Source organism: Haliaeetus leucocephalus, unplaced genomic scaffold (genome assembly GCF_000737465.1).
Source record: "Haliaeetus leucocephalus isolate CR32 unplaced genomic scaffold, Haliaeetus_leucocephalus-4.0 Scaffold373, whole genome shotgun sequence".
NCBI classification, from domain to species: Eukaryota; Metazoa; Chordata; class Aves; order Accipitriformes; family Accipitridae; genus Haliaeetus; species Haliaeetus leucocephalus.
Genome location: NW_010972809.1, coordinates 3,880,693 through 3,907,705, shown reverse-complemented (window position 1 = coordinate 3,907,705; position 27,013 = coordinate 3,880,693). Strand labels below are relative to the sequence as shown.

General features: G+C 38.2%; 2 protein-coding genes across 2 annotated transcripts in view; both read left to right on the top strand.

Annotated features, from left to right (window-relative positions):
• LOC104835295 (chromosome unknown open reading frame, human C6orf52) overlaps positions 1–7,810 on the top strand; it is a 31,923-nt gene extending 24,113 nt beyond the window's left edge. The window contains exon 11 of the mRNA XM_010573202.1: positions 7,750–7,810. The gene's annotated coding sequence lies outside the window, so the exon portion shown is untranslated. The remainder of the gene's footprint in view (positions 1–7,749) is intronic.
• NUP153 (nucleoporin 153kDa) overlaps positions 1–27,013 on the top strand; it is a 41,020-nt gene that overhangs the window by 2,475 nt on the left and 11,532 nt on the right. Inside the window, exons 2-15 of the mRNA XM_010573308.1 lie at positions 7,750–7,963; positions 10,171–10,419; positions 11,684–11,823; positions 11,906–12,034; positions 13,842–13,958; positions 14,081–14,125; positions 14,222–14,275; positions 18,761–18,907; positions 19,629–19,681; positions 22,142–22,274; positions 23,633–23,770; positions 24,554–24,646; positions 24,885–24,975; positions 25,264–25,383. Of these exons, the coding sequence (XP_010571610.1) occupies positions 7,750–7,963; positions 10,171–10,419; positions 11,684–11,823; positions 11,906–12,034; positions 13,842–13,958; positions 14,081–14,125; positions 14,222–14,275; positions 18,761–18,907; positions 19,629–19,681; positions 22,142–22,274; positions 23,633–23,770; positions 24,554–24,646; positions 24,885–24,975; positions 25,264–25,383 (1,723 nt within the window). The remainder of the gene's footprint in view (positions 1–7,749; positions 7,964–10,170; positions 10,420–11,683; positions 11,824–11,905; positions 12,035–13,841; positions 13,959–14,080; positions 14,126–14,221; positions 14,276–18,760; positions 18,908–19,628; positions 19,682–22,141; positions 22,275–23,632; positions 23,771–24,553; positions 24,647–24,884; positions 24,976–25,263; positions 25,384–27,013) is intronic.

The following is a 27,013-nucleotide window of genomic DNA, read 5'->3' as shown; positions in this document are numbered from 1 at the left end:
TGCTTTTACTTATGATTGTATTTTGAATCAAACTCTTTTTTGAAGCAGGTGAGTCTCACGACTCCTTCCCCTATTAGAGCTCAAGGTCTGGTGACCTCCAAGAATGAAGTAAACCAAGCAAGGAGTTAAACTGTTCAACTGGCATTTTCTTTGAGACTGGATTACAGGTCTAGTGAGGCACTGAAATATTTACAATAAGAAAATATTAAATTGGTGAGGAAAAACTATACCAGTACGCGCAAGCCTGTATTATAGGTGCATTTGTAGTTTAAGTCATCCTGAGCTAAGCAGATGTAAACAAGGTTTAAACTGGTTTAAATGTAGCTGTATTAGGGAATTACTGTGGTGCAACTAGATACACGTTAAATTTAGCTGTAACAGTGCACCTGTTTTAATGTCAGCCCTTAGTATTTGTTATTAAAATTACTTTACAGAGTTGTGGCATATATACAGATTTGTAGATGCCATTACCTTCAATCACTAAAAAAATAATCTCTATGTGCAGTGGCAATTTTTGTGTAACTGGTAAGAGAAGAGTGTTTGGAGAGACTGGCTATATGTTTGTGAGATGCTCTTGGTTCTGTCAGTTGAGCTATGATGAAAAAATATGACAAGAAAGACACTGCTGTCCCTTATGACTGAAGATTACTGCCCTGCAGCAGAGGTGAGCCTACCTTGGCTTTACAGTTTCAGAATATTACCTTAAAATGTCAAAGAATATAACAATAGCTGCTGCCGCTGCAGTAAAGCAGCTGTGCCCAAGGGTCGGTGTTTTAGTTTCTCCTAGACACCAATTACTACATTTTTAAATCTAATCAGGAAGTGCATGCAGCAGGGTCAAATGTGTCCTATTTAAAGTAAGTGCAGATCCTGATTTAAATGAAGTGTGAGGTTTAACTTTTATACACTAGACAATGTCTATATATGACGCTTAAAAAGTAGGAAGGCTTTGAATTTTGCTAAAATATCATATGGTCACAGAATAATTAAAGATGACTCTTTGGTTACTTCATTTTAACTTATATGTTCAAGTTTGTGAATAAGATAGCATTGAATGTGCAACAGGACTGACATATTACATTTTGCAAAACAAGTAGCACTTCATATTGTCAGCTCAGTTTCTAGATCAGCATGGATAGAAAAGGTATTTTAGAGGTAGCGTGAGAGTACTTTGCTATCTTTTGCTAACACCACATTGAATTTAAACATTTAATTCCAGTCTTTTTGTTTAAAGATTGTGATTTTACTCCAAAGTGTTAGGAGTGAAATTTTGTAGCAGTAAGTACTTAATTTTGTGATATATGCTTCAAGTTGTCTATAAAGCCTTGTCTGCACTAGAAAGCATTGGACATGGGGATGGACATCAGCAAGCTGTGAGTTGCCCTTGAATGGCACTTAACCATTGTTTCAGGAGTTGCAGAATTTGGCCTGCCCTTGCTTGTGTTTTACATACATAAGGTGTCCTCAGTACTATGTTTCATAGATTAGCCTGTGATACCATGTTTGTTTGTGAGTGCTTTTAGGCAAAGTGGCATGGAAAATGTTTAATTCTTTGCTGGGAGTCTAGTATCAAATCTGTAGTATGGGGTATGATACACTGAAAGCCTTTGTATGCATAAACTTACTTGCCATAAATGCAGGAAAGAGGAAGCTTGCCATTTCTATTATCAGTTATGTTTGGTGATGTTGAAATACTGTAATGAATTGGATCTTATTGTATAGAGAATACCCATAAGACAATTTTATGCCTAAACTGTGCATTTAAATCCTAAATATAAAATACATGTTATCATACTTAGCTAAATCTGATAACTTGTACTAATGGCTGTGTAAGGACCACCTGATACTATGGGAAATGTATTTCTTGATCATTCTAGTTTTGAAAGCTTCAAACTTCTTGTCTGTGTGGTTATGTCATAGTTTGTTATCCTGATGCAATGGTTTTTTAGCTATTGTTGTACTTGCTAAGTAAAAATAATCGGTTTAGACTACAGGGTTCCCTTACAGGAAAAGAAAAATAGTCTGAGCAGCATTTCAATTAATGTAATTCTATACGCTGTCTATGAAACTTAACTGCAGGCACACTGCTTAAGTGTGGCAGTCTTTCAATAAAAAAACATTAAGTGTACTTAGAGTCCTTCTTAGATTAAGAAAGAACTCCTTTAAAACTGCTTGTAAAGTTCTAAGTGAACGTAGTCTCCTTAATCTTACTTTTGTTTTTGATGCTGATAGATTTCTGTCTCAAAGTGTAACACAGAAGGTATGCTCAGTAATTTACAGTGTCCATCACTGATCACTGAGGATTAACTAGAGCCTAATGTAGCGCTTCCTACAAGGAAGGAAGAAGGTGCCTTGTACTTCATGCTCTCTTTTGTAATGTTGTCACTCTGTCAGCTAAAAGTGTGGACAAAACTTGAAATAAAACTGTTAAGCATCACAAAGATATAACCTATTGGGGTAGACACTTATTTATCTATCGGAGCATATGCTGGCATTTTGCACTCGGATGGAAGTGGTAATGATGGGTAAAGAAGTGCAAGCAGTGCCAAAATGTAAAACAGCACCTGAATTTCCCTGGGATGTTTATTCTAAAGCTAACTAGACTAAGGAAGATAAGGCTCACTTCAAGCAATAAGAAATACACTGGCATCTGGTATCATAATCCCTTCTTCATAATTTTTAGAAATAAATCTGAACTAGTCCACTTGCCTTAAATAAAATTGTTGGTTTTCAAATGTTACATAATTAATGGAATTCCTGTAACATATTGTTCATATTAAGTCATAAGTTTTATTGTCTTTCTAAATATCAAACTCTGCTGTCCTACATCCAAACTGAAACCACTCCCTAAATAGCAAAAGCAGGGTTAGTCTAAGCCAGTCTAAGTCTGCTGCAAGAGACTATCATGTCATGTTTCCATTTCTATTCCTGCTTTTGTATCGGCACCCATGCAGCCACATGATAAGCTGGACCAGTGACCTGATGCCCCTAGGGGGTAGTCCTCACCATCACAGTCTGTAGACAAATTTTTGGCTGGATCTATTTGATAGAGCCCTGATACAGTTTGTTGCTTGGCTGTGTATATGTGCTCGTGGCAGCACAAGGGAAGGGTGAGTTGAAGAGGAGAAGGGGACAATCTCTTTAATGACAGTATGGGCACAGGATCGCTAAAAGAAGGGAGAAGTCTGTTTCTTCTTCCTCTTGACCTGGCTGCCTGATCTTGCTCACTCTCTCTTGGGCCAGTTCTGGTGCACTGAGCCAGTTGAACTCATTAGACCAGCAGAGAAACATGTACTTTTTGCCAGATTAATGAATTCAGCTAGTATGAAGAGTAGCCTGCTATGCGCCAGAGCTGGCATGAGGTAATGGTGGGGGATGGAGGAAGCATGAAAATTCCTTTTTGATGGTTGGAAGTGGTTAGATTATCTGCTCTATCTCAGTGAACTTCACCGTTAGGTGCAGGTTTTCTTTTTGAGGACTTACTGATTCATATGTTTTAATAACTTGAACTTTGAAATGGGAAGCAAAGAAATCTCAGAGAGGCCTGGAGGTAGAAACTTGATGCTTTTTAGAAGTGTGCATACAGTGAAGTGGAAATTAGCTCTTTTATCTGGTTGTGTATTTTGCATCTCTGACAAATTCATGTTAGCATATTACCTTTATATAACTTATATATCTTTTTTTTTTTTTTTTGTATGTCCTGTGTTGTATAGTGGGATTTACTTAAGCCTCTCAGATTGAAATCAACTCAATTACAAAAATAGATGTTTTCCAGTAATGCATCATTGCTGAGTACCCCTGCCAGCACTTTTCCCCCACTATGCTATGTGAAAGACCCTTATGAGCTGGGAAAACTGTCCTATTCCATAAATATATTTGGCAAAGAAATAGCCTGCCTTTAAGTTTGGAAGTCAAACTGTGACCATAACCTATTGATTTTTCTTTCTTTTATATAAATCCTTTGACGAAATGGTATTTTAAAGTAGTAAATTACGACTCCTGTTTGTTTACTGGTTAGTATTTCTGCCTACATATCTTTTGCTTAGAGTTGCATCTCAAGGCAATATGCCTTGAGTAACTGTAACTGTAGTTACTGTTGCTGTGGTGTTTATCTACATAGATATATCTAGTGGAGCTGTAGACAATTAGGGTGATACACAGAATTTGAAAACTGTTGTAAATATCTATTCCTAAGCTACTGGATCTTTTCAGTGGATTTTGTTTGGGTTTTTTCTGCTTTCCTGCTAATATTTTAGGATGAGACTAGAGTATGAGTGCATTTAAGATGAGCAGACAACTGTTGGTACAGACAACAGCTCTCAAACTGCTGAAATCAGTCAGTTAAGGACTAAAACACATTCACTCACTAAAACGCTGCTGTGCATAGTCAGGATTGCCCCATGGCATCTTCTGCCCTTTCATGATATTAAGCTTGGTGCCTCTGTGACCTGTAGACATGAGGAGTTACGAGCATTAAAGCTGCGTGCCAGTGCTGCTTCCTCTGCTCCCAGCCTGGGGTTGGGAACTAGAAGAGGTTTTGTGCAGTAGCGTGTTTGGTGTAGCTGTAGTGAATGAAGGTGTTCAGGAAGGGACGGGTACATAATTGTGGCATGAGGAGATTGTGATCTGAGCAGTCCATTCAGATTTTGCTGGAGGAATAAGCCTGTTAGAGTTGTCTTGTGCCGTGTCTTTTGTATTTCACCCCTGAAGATCTGTTTGCATCAATGAGATGTGTGGTATCCTTGTCAGCCTTCTAGAAGGATTAATGATGCCTGTGTGGGGAGATGGTAGTGCCAGGGAGCCTGGGATAGACAAAATACAGAGATGGTGGCACAGGAGCACAAGAGAGTGCTCTGGTGCTGACAGGGTAGGCTTCTGTTGCATGTGCAGGGAGAGGGAAGGGACGTTCAAACACATGTGCTGAAGCTGAAGAGTAAGAAAACTAAAAATTAGGGTAAGATTAAAATGCCAGCTTTAAAGAGAGTGTAAGGCATGATACTTTGCTGAAATGTCCTGGCAAGAATACGAAGTGTGCATGTTAAAAAGTGTAGCTGGTCAGTGGTACCTCAACTGCCTGACTTGGACAGGAATCCAGCTGTGGTGCTTTATTGATCAGCTTTCAGCTGTGATGGGCAGGTAGGAGATGCCATAAGGAAATTTTCATTTTCTTGGGTGGTTGTTGGTTTTTTGGTGGTGTGGGTTTTTTTTTGTTTGGTTGGGGTTTTTTTTTGGTGTGTGTATGTGAATGGGCATGCCTGGGATATGTGGCTTACTTTTAGGGGGGAGGTGGGTTTTTTTAGCAAGATCTGTGTTTGATGATGGCTCATTCATAATGCCTCCATAGCTCTTTCACAGTGTCTTTAAACAATATTTTCATTTTGCAGACAGAAAATAGAGGTGCATTTCTGTGTATTTGCTTTTCCTTGCTTTGTCACTAAGCCAGCAGTATTCTGGAGCATAAAACTATTCTTCTTGTCTTCCACTGTGCCTAAGCCAGATGGAGCAGGCTATTAGTACTTGCTACAGTATGGCTGCACTGAGCGAGTTCCAGCTCCTGGATTGGTTTGGGAAGTTATCCTGTGTTACTCAGTCTTAAAGTGCTGATGATGTGGAGAACGCTAGCAAGGCTGCCATATGCAACAAAGAGTCAAACCAGTCTGGTTTGAGATATGGATGGTAAAATGTCATCTTGGTTTATTATTAGCTAGATTCTCCAGTTACTCATTTGGATTACTAATGATTGGGTGTTTACTCTTCTGGATGCCTATGACTTCTTCCATCTTGAGTCTTAGGTAGCTTTCAGTCCTGGGAGGATTTCTTCAGCAAGAGAATCATATCTCTTCTCTGATGGAGAAACACTAGCAATACTGAGTGCAGTAGTGCTTAGCTTTTTGGAAAGAGCATTGCCTTGGATGCTGTTAGTGTCCTGACCATTTGCTCATCTGGGCAAATTTTAACTCCTGTGAGTTCCTGATACACTTTTATTCATAGCAGCAAAATATTTGCCCTAAAAAGGGGGGTCAGCATGTCACAGGGAAAGGTGGACATGAGGGGCTAGGGATAGAGTAGGGACTGCCTCTTTGCTGGTACCGTGCACCGAACTGTTTGTGAACTCTGGTATTACATGCAGTTAGTAGTTTTTGTTGGAAAGCTGAGGCTTAGTATTTATGTAGAATAGCAACAACATCCTGAGCATGGCATACTTGTGTGCATCTTAGTGTGGTAATTGTGATGGATGTGTTTATTACACTGTATTCTGTCTGGTTTAAACTGTCCCTGGATATTTATTCTGTCTTTGTGCAAGTACAAGATTAAATTCCAGATCAGTATGAAAAATGCCAAATTGTAAATTAAGATGACTTTCTTTCTGTGAAAAGGCTTTTTGTTTTCTACCTTCCCTTCCTCCTCTTTCCCCACCCCCCCTCTTGAGTCCAGATTCAAGGGTGTCTAATTTGTTTACAACTCCTGTAAGTTGGTGTTTGCATTATTGTGTATGAAAGACTTGAATAAGTGATATGGGCTTCTTTTTTCATTTGTGTGCTAAATTTTTTAACAGAGTTGAATACAGCAGAGCTCTTGTTTCAGAATTGTTTACTAGACTGTAATGATTACATGTGCAAAGAATATTCTCAATATTCTACACCTGAATAATAATTTTGACTAGAAAATTTTGTTGCCTAAACCTGGAAAAATATCAAAGCACCTTGCCAGAGCTTTTGGTACATGTGTTAGCAACTGACAATGGAGTTCAACAGAAATCTGTTTAACTCTTGTTACTTTTCATTTTCCAAAGTGTTGAAATTGCTGGGTTAGCTTTCACGTTTGCTTGCAGCTTGCAGAGTTTAGCAGCTGGTTCTGTGGCTGCAGTCAATGTAAGAGGGAAGGAGCTCCATGTTGCAAGTGATCTGCTGCGCGGGGTTGAGATTTGACAGGAAGGTGTGTTGAAATTTTGAGGGCATGATGGGGAACAAGTGACTGCCTAAAAAAAATGGTAAATAAATATTTATTAAACATGGAATGTAAGCATTGCAAATAATTGGTAAATGTAAAAATGGAAATGGCTTTTATGTATTCAGTAATTGCAGTATAGTAAGGTTTGGAGACCTAAAACTTTAACATACCATGAAATGAAATTTGATCAAAATGAATCTATTTAACAGTCCTGTAGTGAGGCATCTGTTACTCAACTATAGCTGTTTCTTCCAGGATTTCTTTCAGGATACCCTGTTCAGCGCATAACAGTGGGTTTTTTGATACATGTTGTTAACTACAGTTCAGCATTAGAAATATTTGAGTTCACTGATTTTAGCCGCTGTTATGGTCATCACTATCACTGTAGATAATTGATGAGATTCTGTTTTTGATGTTTTTTCAAGTAAAGGTGTTTAAGAGGAGTCATCGTCCAAAAAAGTATGTACATCAGGTGTTAGTTAGAAATAGAATTTCCTGATGACCTTGTGACTTGACAAGCCTCTGCTGAACTTTGGCTGAAATTTGAATTTTGAACATTGCCAAGGTCACTGGGAAGTGCAGAAACTGATAGGTTAGTGGTAAATCAATGTTAGGTGAATTTTTGTCATGCGTGTCCCAGAAGTATAGAGATCCTATGTCAAGGATCTATCTTATTCTTGACCTGGATATTTGCTATCTAATGTCATGTCTTCAAGATCTGTGCAAAGTTGCATCTTGGTGTGTGCTGTTGACTGTGTTTCTGTAATTAACAAGTGGTGATTTTGTTTTTTCAAACAGGGAATCATTAGCAGAGTGACAGAATCAATGAAAAACATTGTACCAGGATGGTTACAGAAGTATTTCAATAAAAGTGAAGATGAATGTGTAGATACAAATGAATCTACAAACCAGGAAGAGAGTCCAGTAAACTATCACCATGATTATGCAAATGAAGATACCATAGTGATTGATGGGAGAGTCACGCCTGAATCAGCAAGAATTAATTTAGAAGGTATGTGAAAAATCATTTAGTATTCTGGCCATCTGTATTTATCCACAGATTTGTAGTTTTGAATCTAAATTTCTAAGGGAAGCTGGAAGGAGCATTTTGACAGAATTAAAAAAAAACAACAAAAAAACCAAACAAGACACAAAACAAAACCAAAATGCCCCCTCCCCCAAACTAACAAAAAACCCGCAACAACTGTTTGTGAAACTGTCTTAGCTTTAAACTGTAAATGTAATTGTGAAACATACTGGAGGTTGTCTTACAGCTCTTGGAAGTCATCAGTTAACTTCAGGTAGTCAATTAGCCAGGTGCAAACTATTGATGCTATTCATTTGCAAGAGTGCTGTGTTACATTTTCTTTTTAAAAGGTCTGGGATGCAAGTCTAATTGCCTAAGGTAATAAAAACATTAATTTGTTTTGCTGTCCTCAAAACAAAAGACCAGATGCTAGAATGCCAGAGGAAAATTCCTTCTCATGTCCTGATTTTTTTTTCTCCTTTGGGCTTCTTCAGTCTATTTAGTAACATTCCTTGTTAGTTTAATGGAGAGCTGGGGAACTTGGTTTATGACATTATTCTTTTTAAAATATTTGGTAACATTAAGGTATGTGCATGGCTAGTGTGAGGTCTTTGAAAACCTATTTGAACCCTTGGCAAAGAACTTTGCAACCCCTTACTTTACTGTATAAAAGATTAATCTGTATTTTATATCTATGCCTCTCACTATTTCTGTAGTTCTCCTCCGTAAGTTTGCATATGCTCTCATTTGAGTTTCTCTTAAATTAGCAGGTTTGTGGTACTTAATTTTTAATAAGGAGAGAAGTTTAGTCTGAGCACATGTACATAACCATCTGTGTGGAAAGTCTGTTGCTTCTGTTGGCAAAATGAAAAATAATGAGGAAATACCTTTGTCACCAATGTCATGTAATTGTAAATAAGGAGCTTTATTGCTTTCTGTGTAGCTGTAGCTTGAGAATAAGTTTGGATAAAGGAATAGAGAAGGTCTTCATGAATGAGGAACATGTGTTGGCTTTCCTGAAGAACTGTGTGAAAGGACCTTTCAATAAGAACAGCTGCATGGCAAGCTTTCTAGCTCCAAGAAATCAGGAGCAGATGGACACCCGGAACCTTTAGTAGCTTGTGTTGCAGTCTGTGGATGTTGCTATAGTTAATAAGATTTTTTTCATTGTTATTACTATTATAATTTTAGAAAAACTGTTTTTTCAGCTCTGAGGTACCAATGTGCTAGAGCCTGTATTTCTTTGCTTGGCCAGCCTTCAGCCTGATAATGCTTTCTTTATCTCAAACAAGACAGTCCTAAAAATCTACCAGTGCTTTGGAGAACTAATTAGTAGTACTGTGGTGGTTATGAAGATTGAACTAGCTAGTTTAAGCTTCAGTGCAAATATCAAGAGGATGATGACTCAAAATCATGTTCATACCCAGAATTCCTGGGAGAGACTGTGGACTTAGCCAGATATCAGGCAAGATGCCCATTAATAGCTGTTCCGTTTGTGTGGCAAGTTGGAGCTGTAAGACCACCTCTTGCAGGACACTGGCAGTGTTTACAAACCGTTTGGTTCATGAAGAAAAAATGCCCATTGTGCAGCTGAGGCCACAAGGCTTGCTTGTCCTTTGTGCCAAAACCTCAAAAGTTAATGGGTAGGAGATAATGTTTTGCCTGTAGTATGACCTGATATGGTAGAATTTAGGAGGGAGGATGACGACGACAACACCAAACCACACAAACCCACCCAAAATCTCTGCAAATACGCATTTTCATGTTACGTATTCAGATTAACATCATCTTTTTTACAAGACTATATAAACTGCAGAGTTGTCTGTAACTTGCCATGTAATCTCAAAGTTTGGAAAGCTTATTGCAAGCTTTATCTGCAGAAGAAGGAATTTATACATGTTTGATTTAGTCAAAGACCCAGTGTTAAAGCACTTGAGCATGGGGTCAGAATTTGGTGTTGTAAAACCTCATCATTAACTACTTCTTAATGTGACATTAATACTTAGCAAGCAGTGTTGCTGTTGTAATCAGACAGTTAGATGAAACCCTATCTGGGTGAGGAAGAAGTTAAATTCGGCTTCTCTATTTTTGTGCTTAGAACTTGGCAATAGCATGACTGTTGATAGAAAACAGGTTTTGGCTTCTGTGAGCTTGCCTATAGGAAAGCTAATTGTCTCCCTGTTCTTGTTTAGAACCATCCACAAGTAGATCTGCATTGAACTTCTCAGATGTGTTAACAAGGCCCTCTCTTCATCGGAGCCATTTGAACTGTACCATGTTGGATTCCCCAGTACCACATTGTCAGCCCTCTACATCTTCTTCACTTGGCATTGGCAGTCCTGGACTGTCTCTTGTAAAAGAAATAAAAGATTCTACCTCTCAGCATGATGATGATAACATCTCAACAACTAGTGGCTTCTCCTCTAGAGCATCTGATAAAGGTAGCTTTCATGTTCTCTTAATTGATTTTTTTGGTAACATGAAGTACTTTGCATTCTTTAATATTTCACATCATCTTAGTAAATAAAATAGGTGAATGTCAGCTTTGGATGTTAGAACTAAATTTAATTTTTTGTATTTTAGAAATATATAATCCTGTCACCTTTTTGATATAACCATGCTTTGGAATACATTTATGAGACCCTGATGTTACAAAGAATCGGTGCTGATAAACACACTTTTAGCTAGGTTATCTCTAAATCTTGAACTGGGATAATAGGAACTGAAGATGACTGTTGCTGTAGCTTGACAGCTAGGTTGTTTGCCTAGAAGGAAGACTGACTCAGAGTATCTAACTGGCAGCTGGTTAAATGTGAATAAATACAGGTGACAAATAGAAACACAAGATGTTTTCCTGTGTTCTCACCAGGAGTCAATAAAGGAACTGTTCTGACTGAACAAGTTTTGGGCTGCTCTTTTGGCCTTTCTTGGTAGAAGGCATCAGTTGTCAATACTGCCATGTCTTTTGCTGAACTCAGTAAGGAATGTACACCATTTTAAAGTAAAAAAAAATAAACATTGTATTGATGTAGGTGGGGACCTAGGTGATCTCACTGAGAAAGGGCAAACAGAAGGTTTGCAGCTTTTTCTAGTCCCCCATATAAACAGGGATTGAGGCATGCTCAGCAAGTTCTCTGGAGAACATATTTTTACAATTTGGAGTAGTTGTTGCCAGGGTTTAGCAATATAACCTGAGTTCAGTAGAGCTTTCTGGTGTGTCTCTAAAACATGCATGGAAAATAGGTCATTAACTCTGCTAGTTCAGCCTTTGGGGGATTTTTCAGGTTTAAAACCTGTGCAGTTCTGACCTATGCTGGCCTCTGACTCTTATATTTTACCAACATAAGAAAAACTTTTATAATTTTAGATGCACCAGTGTTTATGCAGTTCCCTCTTATTTTACCATGAGAGAAGCAAAAATAAAATTGTGCTGCATTAGAAGCATACTATTAACTTGTTGTGCATGCTTTTGAAAGATTACTGAAAGGTAATGTATTTGCAGTTCGGTGAACAGATTTCAAGTTCAGAGTTTATACTTGGTTTTCATACCATATGTGAAATTGATCTGTTTGAAGAACTCTGAAGATTAAGATTGTTGGAGAAATGAGTGTTAGGAGACTTTTTCATTCTGTAAGACTTAATTTTCTGTATTAAAGTTCTCTGTGTACACAAGGCATTTACCTATAGCATGTGTCATTTTGGCAGATATCACAGTTTCAAAAAATACTTCAGCACCACTGCTCTGGTCCACAGAGGCTGAAAGATCTCATTCCCTCTCACAGCATCCTGCAGCTAGCTCTAAAAAACCTGCATTCAATTTATCTGCTTTTGGATCTCCCTCTCCTGTAAGTACTGCAGAGTATTAATTTTAATCAATTTGAATGTGTAGCCATTTTACTAACCACTTATTGTAATACCTTTCTGTAGTCACTGGGAAACACTTCTGTCTTTAAGACAAGCCAGCTTGGGGATTCTCCATTTTACCCTGGAAAGACCACTTACGGTGGTGCAGCTGCAGCAGCAAGGGAGACAAAAGCACGACTTGCTCCTTATCAGGTATGAGAATAGTAGTGCAGTGCAGGAGAATATGTAATTGAAATACAGAAGAGGTAGCGTTGCCAGAAGAGCTGTGAGCAAGGAGCTGAAAATGTGGCAACAGTTCCTATTTTGCCCCCTCAGCCTACAAGAGTAGAAAAGAACAATTTCTGTGTAAGTTGTTTTTTAACAGTTTACGTAGAAATGCTTGTCATAATGCACAAGAATGACAGTAGCATCTTAGATTCTGCCTAATTGTTTGTAGTTGGGATTTCCTCTGTTGTTACATCTTTCAAAAAATTCCATATTCTGCCATTGTCTGCCTCTGTATTATGTTAAAATAACATGTAAATAAAAACAATGATGGCATAACTTTGAAAACTAGTGTTAGCAGTAGCAAAAGCTACCTGCCTGATACTTGTCTGTAGATCTTTCACAAGCGTGCCTACACTCATGCTATCAATATATTGTATAGAACTGTGCACTCTTTACTATAGTAGTGTCTAAAAGGCAACTTTGCTGATCCTTTGCTCCTCTGTTACCTACAGGGAGGCGTGCAGTCCTAAATGCAATCTCAGGATAAACAATAAAATGCTTTCTATTTTGGTATCATTCAGATAGCTCTTGAAAAGAGTTACTTATCCCTAAGAGTTCTTTGTGTTCTAAAATGAACCAGCAAATTAAAAATGCTGACAACTCTCAGTAGCTGGAGTTGAATCTAAAAGGATGTCAATAAAATCTGGTTCGGTTGGAATGTGTTTAAATAAAAATGACCTTTATTTAAAAAAAATAAAAGATAAAAGTCAAAAGCAACTTTATTTAAGGAACTAGAAATAAGAGTTTGCTGGACCTATTGTAGCAGTCTATTTCTACCATGAAACAAGGGGACCTACAAGTTCCTGACTTATGGGAAACCTTGAAAACTTGTGGTTTGTTCTGACTTGGTGTTAAATCAAACTTCAGAATGCTCAAAACTTCCTGTAAGCTAGGAGCCCTCTTTGGTCAGCTATTTTTATTTTTTACAAAATAAATGTGGATTATGCTGAAAAGAGGAACCAAAATACTAGGCTTTTAAAGGAGAGACTAGCTTGCTTGTTGCTGCGTGGCATGGATTACAGTGAGTCTTGCTTGTGTTTTTCACATGCTGTATGGTCTGCTTCCTGTCTTCACATAGCAGCGTGGTAAGCATGATGTGGTTACATGAGGGGTTTAACATAATATAAAAAACAAAAAGTCACACTGAAAGAAGTTGGTTTTTTTTAAATTACATTCAAAGTCATGTGGTGCAAATAAAACAGTTTACTTTTTCAGTGTAATATGTTTAGAGCTGTTACAGTTCAAATCAGATCTTTCTGCAGTCAACTGTAATCTTGGGGGAAGGGAAGAAACGAGAGAAGTAAAACTAGAAATTCCTAGATGATTGTACACATTGGGTTTAAGATGGTACACTTAACACCATCATGAAACTCTGAGATCTGTTTTGTTACTGAAAGTACTTTCTGCAGCACAAGCCTTTGCTGAAGTTCTGTTTTCCTGATTACTGCTTCAGAGACCTGACAGGCCTAACATCTTACCTTTTATGACCTTTTACATTTAAGTATTTCTTTTGTTGCTTCATCTTGTATGTAAGATCTGTGGGGCCCCACTTAAACTTCTATAAAGTCAGTAGAGTATATTTTCTTCTTCACGGCTTGCATGCCCAGTGAGTGCATTTTTCTCTGTCATCACGAGAGTATTGGTTATATCATCAGTGTAGCCATAGAGCATAAAATACACACATGTTTAGTTCAAAATCAAGCATCGTGACATTTCAATGCTAATTTTTCAGCCACCAGTAAGAAGACAAATGAAAGCTAAACAAGCAAATGTGCAATCCTATGGTGTGACAAGCTCCACAGCGCGGCGCATCTTGCAGTCATTGGAGAAAATGTCAAGTCCTTTGGCGGTAAATGGCACTCCTTTTGTTTTATTCCATGTGTTTGAAAAACATAGTAAATGTGCCAGTATAGGATGAAGATATTCCTTATGTAGTGTCCAGTTTAATTTATTGCACTGTTTTTTCAACAGGATGCTAAAAGAATTCCATCTTCTGTTTCTAGTCCACTGTCTTCTGTAAGTTGATCACAAAACCCCCATGTTTTTGTTGGGTGGAACCCTCTCTTAGGAAAAAAATCATCCTCTAATATTTAGGCTTTTTTTCCCCCTTAGCCTGTGGACAGGAGTGTGCTGAATATTACTAGCTTCCAATCCAAACGAAAACAGGTAAGAACCAGTAACATCTTAAGCTGAGATAGATAACTTTCTATGCTTTATAGCTACTAGAAGAAAAGTCACAAACCTCAATGACAGCATACACATGATTTCAAATTAATATTAGCACTGTGTGAATTATAACTGTCTTGGCTGTGTGGAAATTGCTAAAAATATCTTTTCTACCCACATTAGATTAATTAGAAGATTACTCAGGTTAAGAATGATATTATCGTTATGTGATAGTGTCTTGATATGTCAAGCAAGAACAACACCTGTAGAACACACAAAGTAGTTTTATCTTGTCCTGCAACTTGGGGTTAAGTTGCATGTTAATCTTTCTGTTTAGGAAAGCTTTGTCTTGCAGAAACAAGAAATAGAAAAATATTGATTGAATGATTATACAGACCTTGTACAGATTTCATGTTCATTTTGAGCAGAAAAATAATACTTATGTTTTTTATTACTGCTCAAGGTAAGGAGAAGGAAAATTGTTAAATGTTGTCACTTCTGTAACCTCATGTTCCTAAATTCCTATTTGGAGGTAGCACTGAATTGGTGATAATGTTGTGGTAAATCATTATTTCCTTCTTTTTTGTTAAAAAAAAAAAATATTAAAACTAGTGATGTTTTTTAATCACTTTAATTTGGTGTATCATTGAGCTTATTAAATTGTAAAGCCCACAAAAGGCCACTTTAAGATCAGGCAACCAAAGGAACAAAAGTGTGGTTTTTCCTCCATGCAAACTTCATCTGCTGTTTTAATGAGAAAATAGACAGAATGTCTCAAGAAGTTTCTATGCTAATCCCTTGATTAGAAGTACAATTAATTTTAAAGTCACTTCAGAGTTTACAAACATCTTGGATTTTCTGTACCATCTTTCGCCATAGGCTAAATTACATGCTCTACTTTTCAACATTCTTGTAATTTCTTTACCATAAATATTATCCAAATAATTGAAAACAAAGCTGTTATGGATTCTTAGTTAAATTGTGGAACTACACCTGTGATGAGGCATTAAGAAAGATCTACCAGATTTCCAGTATAAAGCCTGACGTCAGTCAGAAAGTGAATGTTGCACACAGCTGTCACTGGGTAAAAGTAGAGAAATTGTCTGTTCATAATACTAGAATTCATAAAGTTTGGCAGGGAAGGGTAGCCCTTGATGAGAAGGGGAGGAGAGGGTTGTGCGTGCCAAAGAAATGGTTGTATGTTTTCCTGCTAAAGCAAATGTATGGTTGACAGAACGCTTGAGCACTCAGGCAAACCTTTTGCGGGTATTTTTTGTGGTATTTTTCTTGTTTCAAGGATCTGCAGCAGACAGAATAGCTCTTAGTGTATTAAACATCTGACTGGGTGACTTTTATTTTTTTCATTGTACATTCCTAACTAATTTGATACCCTTCTACAATAAGGTCACCTACCTAGTGGGTGAAGGGAAGGCAGTGGATGTAGTTCTCCGGAATTTAGTAAGGCTTTTGATACTGTCCCTCACCCCATCCTTCTGGACAACTGCGGGATGAGCGGGTACATAGTGTGCTGGGTGAAGAACTGGCTGAATGGCAGAGTGCAAGGGGTTGTAGTGAATGGGGCTACACCTGGCTGGTGACTGGTCACCAGCGGTGTTCTTCAGTGTTCAGTTCTAGGGCCAGTTCTGTTCAATATTGTCATCAATGATCTGGAGGCAGGAGTTGAATGCACCATTAGCAGGTTTGTTGATAATAGGAAACTGGGAGGTGCTGTTGACTGTCTTGAGGGACAGGAGGCCTTGCAGAGGGATCTAGATAGATTGGAGTGTTGGGCAGTCATCAATGGCATGAAATTGAACAAGAACAAATGCTGGCTCTTCATCAGTGACATAAGACAGTGGGATTGAGTGCACCCTCAGCAAGTCTGCAGAAGAAACCAAGCTGAGTGGTGCGGTTGACACGCCTGAGCGATGGGATGCCGTCCAGAGGGACCTGGACAAGCTTGAGAAGTGGGCCCATGTGAACCTCCTGAGGTTCAACAAGGCCAAGTGCAAGGTCCTGCACATGGGTCGGGGCAACCCCCAGTGTCAATACAGGCTGGGGGATGAAGGGATTGAGAGCAGCCCTGCGGAGGACTTGGGGGTACTGGTGGATGAGAAGCTGGACATGAGCCGGCAATGTGCACTCACAGCCCAGAAAGCCAACTGTGTCTTGGGCTGCCATAACGACAAACATGACCAGCAGGTCGAGGGAGGTGATTCTGCCCATCTACTCAGCTCTGGTGAGACCCCACCTGCAGTACTGCGTCCAGCTCTGGAGTCCTTGTACAGGAAAGACAGGGACCTGTTGGAGCGGGTCCAGAGGTGGGCCACAAAAATGGTCAGAGGGATGGAACACCTCTCCTGTGAGGAAAAGCTGAGAGAGTTGGGGTTGTTCAGCCTGGAGAAGAGAAGGCTTCGGGGAGACCTTAATTGCGGCCTTTCAGTACTTCGCTGGGGCTTATAAGAAAGATGGGGACAAACTTTTAGCAGGGTCTGTAGCGATAGGACAAGGGGTAATGGTTCTAAACTAAAAGAGGGTAGATTCAGACTAGATATAAGGAAGAAATTTTTTACAATGAGGGTGGTGAAACACTGGAACAGGTTGCCCAGAGAGGTAGTAGATGCCCCATCCCTGGTTCAAGGTCAGGTTGGAGAGAGTTCTGAGCAACCTGATCTAGTTGAAGATGTCCCTGCTCATTGCAGGGGGATTGGACTAGATGACCTTTAAAGGTTCCTTCCAACCCAAACTGTTCTACAATTCTGCACCTGGGACGGAGTAACGCCGGGCACGAGTATAAATTGGGAGAGGAGTGGCTGGAGAGCAGCCCTGCAGAAAGGGATCTGGGGGTGCTGGTTTGACAGCAGGCTCAATAGGAGCCAGCAGCATGCCCTGGGAGCCAAGAGGGCAAACCCCATCCTGGGGTGCATCAAACACAGCATGACCAGCTGGTCAAAAGAGGGGATTATCCCACTGTATTCACCATTGGTGCGGTCTCACCTTGAGTACTGTGTGCAGTGCTGGGCCCCACAATTTAAGAAGGACGTGAAGGTCCTTGAATGCGCCCAGAGGAGGGCAACAAAGCTGGTGACGGGGCTGGAAGGCACGTCCTGTGAGGAGCGGCTGAGGACTTTGGGCTTGTCTAGTTTGGAGAAGAGGAGACCTAGGGGTGACCCCATTGCTCTCTACAGCTTCCTGAGGAGGGGACGTGGAGAGGGAGGTGCTGAGCTCTTCTCCCTGGGGTCCAGTGGTGGGATGCGTGGGAATGGTTCAAATCTGTGTTGGGGAGGTTTAGACTGGGCATTAGGAAGCATTTCTTTACTGAGAGTGTGGTCAAACACTGGAACAGGCTTCCTGGAGAGGTGGTTGGTGCCCCAAGCCTGTCAGTGTTTAAGAGGCATTCGGACAATGCCCTGAACAACGTGCTTTAACTTCTGGTCAGCCCTGAAGTGGTCGGGCAGTTGGACTAGATGATTGTTGTAGGTCCATTCGAACTCAACTATTCTATTCTGATTCCTATTCTATTCTGTTTACATTTAAAAACAGCAATGGACCATCCTGCACTCAAAACAGGTTCGTGAACTTAGATAAACATCATTTTACTCAAGGTTTCAAAATGAGTATAATAATTTTTAGAAAGAAGTACTTTTATTCACTTTATAGATAGTACAGCATGAATTTTATTACCAAGAGTTGGGAGATGCTGTGGAATTAAAGCTGCATTGTAAACACAGTTTTCTGCTGCTACTAATTTAAATAATAGAATGCATCCTAAGTCTGATTCTTCTTAAGACTGCAGATGGAGCCTTTGGTAAATCTTGTAGCCTTTTGGGGTCTTTCTTGTTTCACAATTCAGTTAAGTCAGTTTTGCAGAATGTACAGTGCTTTCTGCTAAAAATTAATTCTGACAATGCTTTGACAAGGAAAGTCAAACCAGTACTTTTAAGTGCATCTAATGCAAATCTAAAACATTGGAACATATTTTAATGAATGAGACTATTTTAAAATTGTTTTACAACTTTTTTTTTTTTTTGGAAGTGTAGCTTCAAAGGAGGAAAATGTAGGAAAAATAAAACCCAGAAGCCTGTTTAATTAGCTGCTTAACACTTTGAATGTTAAATTAATGGGTTAAGCCAGTAGAAATAATACCACAATGTGGGCAGAGGAGAAGAAAAAATGGAAGCATATTATAATAACATGAGTTATTGTGATTATAGTAACATGAATTATTTTGTCTATGAAGTTAACTGCCAAATTCTGAAATAGGATTCAGTCAGACTTTGGCTACTTCTGTAGCTTTTTGGATTTCATAACTGGTTTTCTGGTGATTTCCCTCTGTAAGCTAAATGCTTTCAACACTTCCCAATAATTTTCACTGGGTGCTGAGGTTGATGGGAGATTCATAGTTCTGTAACTTTTTTCATCAGTAAATGCTGTGGTAATTTGGGCGGGTGCAAGGATAAATTGATTGCTGCTTCCCTTTCAAAGATGGAATCGCAGCATCCACCTGTCCAGAAACTCGTGACACCAAAGGCAATCTCTCTGTCAGTGAGTCGGACCCAGTATTTTAAACCGTCTCTGACTCCAGCTACTGATTCTAGCAAAATTCACCAGAGGCTAGATGTAAAGCACAAAGTAAGTAAATTTTCTGGTCATTATCTGCCTGCTTTTTACAGCCTTGGATTGTCTGTAACCAATTATTCTAGTAAGGTGCTCTTTCTTGGCAGAGTACCGATAGTATGTTTGAGGTAAGCATTAAGACAGTGGGAACCATTGTGAAAGAGGTACCTTGAGGTTTTATGGGTTTAATTTTATTTTTGGAACAGTAAGTGGCTGGTGGTTATTTTCAGAACTTGATAATGTGCTATTGGGTTGGGCTGTTTTCAGTGAAAGAATGTTAAAATACAGAAACAACACTTTCCTTTTTGTATGCTCCTGTACACAAAGTTGTAACTGATGGAACATGCTGACATTATGTATAAACTCTTTCAGGTGAGCTATGGGCTCCGAGTGAGATTTTGACAATTATCCATTCTGATCACTTTGGTGTAGATGGAGTCCCTGATAAACCTTCCTTAAAACAAGATCGGCATCTCTTTCAGAAAAAAATCACCCATGGTTCCAGTATCAATCTGAATGTAAAAATTACCAGGTGTTAAATCTATGGGATTTTTAGGCCAGAGATCAAAGTGGATAGTCATAGCGATTAGGGAACAAGCTTAAGTAGATGAGGTATATTTGGTGGTACAAATAATAAAAACCAATACAAAACATGTGTGATTGGTTGTCTTCGCTTTGTGTATGGTTTATAAATACAATCAGATAAATCTTGAAATAAATCAAACTTAACTTGCAGGGCATGAGAGAGAAGAGTTTTCCTGCAGAACAGCAAGTAAAACCATCTGAAAGGTATGAGAAATCTATTAATTTAGAACACTTGAAAGAAGAAAGCTCTCTCCTTTGTCACTACAGTCTGCATGCCTGTCTTCTTTTGGAAGGGCAGTAACAGTTCTCAGTAAGGGAATGGAAAATACAGTGAAAAAATTGTATTATTAGAGAGTTTAATCATTTGTGCATCTTGATGTTCATCTAGGGGGGAGCTATTAGTTTCAGCTGATTATTTAATTGCTTGGAGTCTGAAAGCTTTGTCCTAAAGGAATTATTCTTTCTGAAAGATTCTTTATAAGGTGAAGTGACTTACAGTTCAGGAGGATATTTAATTTTTAGTTTTTTTTTTTTAAAAGCAAAAACCTGGAGGAAGATAATTTTTTAATGGTCCTTTCATGGCAAAGTCACTTGTCTGCTCTGTGAGTTTGCATGAAAAACAGGAGCCCTTTAGAATCATCTGAGGCCAAATGCCAACTTGTCTCTAAAACACAAAATTCCAGGAGAGTTGTTAATTGTATTTCTTCTTGAGGAGATTGTCTTGCATTATACTGTTTGCTTGATTTAGATAAAATGACTTCACCTCCAGATAATATTGATGGCTCTCTCTTATGGGCAACTAGTCTTTTGGGTAATGCTTGAATTAAGACACTTCGCATTCAAAGGATACCTTTTTTGGAGGATTCGTCCCTTTCAAAGAACAGTAGGAGGAAATCGTATTCGTTGTCTCTGTTCATCTTCCAAACAATTCTTATGTTGCCTTGGGCGTTCTTCGGCTTACAAAAAAAACCCAAACCAACCCTTTGTTTTGGCATCTAATAGTTTGACTTCACAGCAACCACCTTCTCAGGGGTGTAAGAGATGGGCTCTAAGGTTTTGGTATAGGTACTAACAGATGTTAGGTTTTAATTGTGGGTTTTCAGACTGTTCTAAATTGCCTTTGGTAGAATTCCTTTCTTCTCCATGTAGAAGGGAGATTCAGAAAACTGATAGTGCTTTTTATTTGGTTTACAAGTTTTACTGCTATGTTGTACTTTTGTCTGTAGAGTAGATGGTCCTTGGTTTAAAATTCTTTTACAAAGCCAGTGTATGTTGGGTATCATTGTCTGGAGCAGGAACACAACACTGATAAGGGGCAGCTGGCCAGAGTCCCTTTGTGCAGCTAACCTGCAGTACTTTGGTACTTCTCTGTTCAGCCTACCAAAGGCTATTTAGTTTTTAAACCTGGGTCAAAATTGTAGATTGGACTTGAAGACAGAAAACTGTCTTTGCCCCTTAGAAGCTGACAGGTGTTAACAGAAAAGAGGAATATGGGCTATTATGGACAGGCTATAATTGTCTGAATAAAGCTCTATTTTGACATAAGATTTTTTTTTGGAATTCGAATTGATTGTCAGTTTGGATTAGAGAAAAGTTTGAGCATATGGCCTTAAGGATCTGGCTTCCTCTCAGTGGTTACAGTGCTAAGCAGACTGTTTGCAAGTATCTGACAAGTTTAGACCAATTCTCTTCTTCAGTCTTCTGGAAGCTTGACCTGGTGTCTTCCACTGTGATCAAATGTACTTTTGTAATGACTGACTGCTTGCCTGCAGGATAAGCTTTGATATGGTAATTTTTTCCAGGGATTCTTCATTCTGATGCCATACTGCTTTTTATTGTTGTTATTCCCTAGTTCACTTCTGTTTTGGGGTGTGGCGTGGATTTGGGGGGGGGGGGGGGGTTTGGAGGTTTGGAGGGTTTTTTTGTTTTTCTTTTCTTTTTCCCTTCCCACTTGGATTAGGAAATCTTCCTGGTTTGGATCTAGGCTTTTGTGATGAACAGAGAAATGCCTTTGTATGCCTTACAAAAGGGATCTGTATTCATGTCTGAAAAGACTTCTGGAATGTTGGCACACCCAAACACCTCTGCTGCTTCTGCTGATGGCCCCAGGAAAGCCAGAGCTGCTGCTGAAGCTTTTGCCGTATTAGCTTGCCACACAAGTTTAAGCCTCTCTATTCCATAAGAGCTGTTGGCAGTGTTTCATAGGCGCATGCACACACGCTCTCTCTCTCCTCCCTCTCTCTCCATATGTATTTTTAGTTGTTCTTTTATATCCCTGCAAAGATACATGCTCATCACAGAGTCAGAGAACTGGCAGTCAAAATTTCCACTGTCTGGACTATTAAAAGGAAACATTAGAAAATAACAGTCTAAATCGGTTCTTCTATTTCAGGTCTTCTGGCTTAGTCATCATTCCTTTATGGATGTTGCGACTGTTTCTTGTGTATGTCCTTCTCCTTGCTGCTCTTACTAACGCAGCTTTTGCTGTTTAGAACATCAGATATTTACCAGCACTTAGCAACTTGTGGAACAGTTGTTCCTGATTCTGATTAGGTGTCAGTTCTAGGGCTAATAGTGGCTATAATAGCTTGAAACAATTAGTTGATAAGTTGATTTTATTCCCCTCCCCCCTTCCTTAACCTATGTACTATTATTCTGTGCCAGCAATCTGACCTACCCCACATTCGGTACTCCTGCATCCAACGGTCTGTCTTCAGGAGGAGGAGTGGGTGGTGGTGGCAAGATGAGGAGAGAAAGAGGAGTACACTATATATCAAAACCTGGACAAGAACAACAGGTAAGGGACCCTTAGGATAATTGCTCTCACTAATATTACTGAAGTAGCTAGCTAGGTATGCCAGTTTTACTGCCTCATAGTAATTTATAATAATGCCACTTCAGTTTTGTGGGGTTTTTGCTGCAGGTTTCAGGGCAGGCTCCAATTTATTTATCTGTTTAAGTCCCTCAACTTTGGGTTTATATTTTTGAAATCTTTAGTCCTATTATCTTGGAGATGCTTCATACTATAAAGTTTCTCATTAACGATTGAATGAATGAATTTTGGTGGAGATATGTATGTATTTATGGTCATGACTATCCTGAAGATTATTCTTCTGATTGGATGTTACATAAAGCTGCCTACTACTAGATCTTAAATGTAAAAAAATTTAAATCAGTCTTCTCACTGATGCAAAATGAAGAAATAGTAAATGCTGGAGAGTGTTCCTATAATACAAATGGTCTGAATGTTGAAGTCCAGTAAGCTCTTAAAATCAAAACTGTGAAACATGTAAGCTGTAGGACACATCAAATTTCTATAGTAGCAACTTAGATCTCTGCTTTGTCACTTCTGAGTGGATCTTGGTACTATTATGCAAATTGTGATTAGATTGTCTATTCTCAATTAAACCCTAACTAATCTAATCTTGGTAATCAAATAGTTTAAAAGGCAAGGATAAGACCAGAAGTTTTTAAGGTACACTGGTTTCTGAGTTTTAAATTTCTATCCTGATACATGATATAAACTAGATTTACCAGAGTATGATCTTCTATGCTGCTAGCCAGGCTTTCTTTTTTTACATTTTGTGCTTTGGTGTGGTTTGGGGATTTTAGTACTCTGAAGAACCCACGTACTTCTTTAAACATTTTCTTTTTCCAAGTTCACTGCAGCAGTGACTTCAGAAACTTTGGCAGCTGTCCTGCATAATTTTGCAAGAGGAACACTTTCTCATTTGTCTTAAGAGTGTACTCTTAATTGAAGAGATGAGAGGATAATTAGAAAGGGTGATGTTTCTCTAGATCTTTAAAGTACAGGAAACAAAATATCTGATCTGTGCCCCTCTCTTCTACACAGGTAACAGTTTTGAGCTAACTTTCAGTATTCTTACTGGACAGGTGATGAATATAGTATCACATGGAAACAGGCCTGCCATAAATTAAAATGATGTGGCAGACAGAGGTGGGCAGGTTTGAATTCCTTTTGAAAACTTGCTTTGTCGTAATCTATAGATCTCTCTGTTTATTTAACTTTGTTAAGAAATCAAGGTAGACAGGGTGGGAAGGTAGTATGTCTTGTAAAAGGGAAAAAATAAAATTAACAACTTTTTAAAAGAAAGTGAAAAATTAAAATTTACAACAATTAAAATTTACACATAGGAGGTGGAGGAACCAGTACTACCGAAAGTACCCCTACCCATCAGTACTGCATCACTGCCTTCGTTCAACTTTAGTTTTCTTGCCAGTAGTACTGTCTCATCGTCACCAAGCTCTGTTTCAACAGCAGTGATGAACAAGGTAAGTCTTTGTTGTATATTGTATACTCATCCTAAAAGAGTATTCATATCTGCTTTGTTGCATGTTAACTTCTTCCGTGACGCTCGTGAAACTAACCAACATTAGTTTATATGCTGTTGAATAAATCAGGGTTGTATTCCAATGTGGAGGTGGGGGGAGGCATAAAGTTTTTGATTCTGCCTCTGTCCATCTTTGCAAATTTCTAGTTAACATAAGTGTATAACTGCTTCAAATGCTATGGAGATTTTGTTGGGATCTTACATGCGGTTAAGTTATTAAATTAGATGTAGCATTAATGGTATAAGCCTAGTGCAGAATATGAGCCTAGGGTGCAATAATTGGAATATTATTGCAGTAAAATAAACATACATCTGTTCTAGAGTACTTGAAATATTTTTGTATGTTTTGAAGCAGATATCTGCTTTAACATGTTGAGGTATTTGCTGAAGCTCTGACTACAATTGTGCTGAGTTAGTTTAAGGTTCTTAAGCTGCCTGGTCTGCTTTTCCATATATTTAATATATTTAGATCTAAGTAGTATCTCAGGTTTTTTTCCTCTTTGTTTATGGGATTTGGTTTTGATGATACTGTACTATATGCTCACTTGCAAGCTTCATTTTCTTTTATTATAACTCTTATCTGTGGATTAGAAATAAATATCAAACATCAGATCTCCCAACTTCACTGCAGAACGTCTGTGAGACAGTGAATTCAGGTAGCTGCTATTGTTTTGCCAGAGTGTTTTTCTGTTAGATACAAACCTTAATTCTTTTGAAAATACAGGTGCAACCATCAAGTAATGTTGGCAGTCCTGTGTTCAGATTTTCATCTCCAATAGTGAAATCTACTGAGGCGGAAGTGCTACCTCCGTTGTCTGTAAGTAAAATAAATAAAGCTCAACCTTTTCTCAAGGCTTTAGTAGAATATTGCAGAACAATAAAGCAGAATTGGCCCTGATAATGGAGAAAACAAATATATAGGTTTCTGGCTTATAATTTGTCATCCAGCATGTATACTAAAAGTTTGAGGACTGGGTTTCAGGTTATTATTTGTGTGTGAAACTTGATTCAAGTTCCTTTAGTTTCAGAATCTGAAAAATCTCTCTCTTTCATAGCAGATTGGGTTTACATTTAGTGTTCCTGTTGTAAAATCAGCAGAGCTTTCTGGATCCAGTGATACACCAGTGACGTCCTTACTTACTCTAGGTAACAGAAATTTAAGCATTTCAGATCTGAAGTGCTGGTTTTCTTTTTTTGTATATTAAATAGTAAATCTATCCTTTCTGAGCATATTAGCAATTCCAGGCAAAGTTTGTTTTCAGTGACAGATCTGCTTTTAACCAAATGGTAATATAAACTGTTGTAAATAAGGTAGAATTTTGAAGATTCTTTTATAAGCATGAAACTTGGAAATTCTTGGTTCTAGCAAATGTGAATATATTTTAAGTGGATTTCTTTGTGAAAGGTGTTTTTTGTTTTGTTTTGTTTTTAAAGATACCACCACTGTAAACAGCACCAGCAATAAGAAGAAAAAAGAAGAAGAATATGATGGCCCCTCCAAACCTGCGAAGGTCTTAAAGGAAGGAAGTGTGTTAGACATTTTAAAAAGTCCTGGTGAGATAATGAACTCCTCCTAAAAAGATATTGCAAAAAATATACTAGCATATAACTACATTGATTTTTTTAAAAATCCACCACAACAACAATAAAAAACCCACTTTGTCACAGTTAATGCAATATTAGCCATAAATACAAACATAGGAGAGCATTACGTTAAACGCTGCATCTGTTGGGGTTGATCTCCCTTTCTTCTAAGTGGCTTTTATTGCTGAATGGAAAATGGCAGCTTCAAACCAGATGCATTGCTTCTCCTTTATGTGTTAGGATGTAATTGTAAATGAAGTAAAGGAGAATTAGTCAAATAAACAGTATTTCATTTAAAAAAAAAATAAAATTTATGGAATTGGAAAGGAAATGTTTGTAAAATGCTTTACAAACATTCCTGTCCCACCTTCACTATCTCTGGAAATTAAGAATAGTAAAGACAGTTTCATTCCTAAAGATGTTTCAAAAGCTGCAAATCTTTTGGCCTTAAATGATAACAGTTACTATGGATTCAAATGTAAATTTTAAATAGAAGTGGGCTGTTTCACTTTAAAAACCCTTTTCTAATTTTTATTTTTAAGTAATTGCAGTTGTTTTCAACTGTTTAATAAAGTGTGTGTAGGTGATGGTTTTTGTTTTAAGAAAAAGGACTTTATTGAATTTGATCTTTTCCCATAAGCCTTCAGTTGTATCAGGACTTTTTTTTATCAAATCTATATACCTCTTAAGAAGACAGCACCTTTTTATATTTGAAAGAGCTAAGTGAGAAAATACACTGTGCGGGTTTTTTTAAGGAAACAGCTATGAGTGAAGTGACATTAATTTCCTTTATCGGTTTAACAGAAGCAGGTTCTAAATCCACACTGTTCAAATACTCTACTTCTGATATAAAAAAAACCCAACCCCAAAACAACAACATAATAATAAAAAAGTGAAGTCTTCATTTTAGCTTTACAAGCAATTTGTGCTGCTATTTGAGATGCATTGCTGTGGCCTTTTCTTTAGTGTTTCCATATTGGTGGGGTTTTTTTCTGTTAAAATTGGCACCTTTAAATAAGGAGTTGGCCTGTGTCCAGTGCACTTTGAACAAAGATTACAGATAACAATTGTTCTGTTGTCTTCATTTTTATTACTTAATTAATACTCATTATCTGTGCGGAAATACCATGTGGATTGCTGCTCCAAGTACCAACTGCTGCACAGCTACTAAAGTAAATGTGAGTCATCTACTATGGCAGAAATAGCTTTAGAAATTTGATTTGACTGGGCATGGTGTCTTAAAATGAAATTGGATTATTTCTAGTCCATGATGGACAGTCAGCTTTCAGTACTGTTTGTTCACACTTGTATCTACCAGTGAAGATTTGTATTTAAAACTTTCCTGGAAATGAAGAGTTAAATCAAGCTTTAAATAAATGTTCTGTTGTGTCCCAGTGCAGCATATGAAATTTCATCCCTTTAGATAAGATTTCCAGGGACTTCCTCTTGCAGTTAGTCAGAATGTATAGTTGTAACCATTGGCACTTGGTTTAAATTTATGCTGTCTAGTATTCTAAGTAACTTACATGTAGTGAGGGTACTGCTTTATCAGTAAGATCTCTTCCTGTGTTTTTTTTTTTTTTTTTTTTCCTCCCCCCCC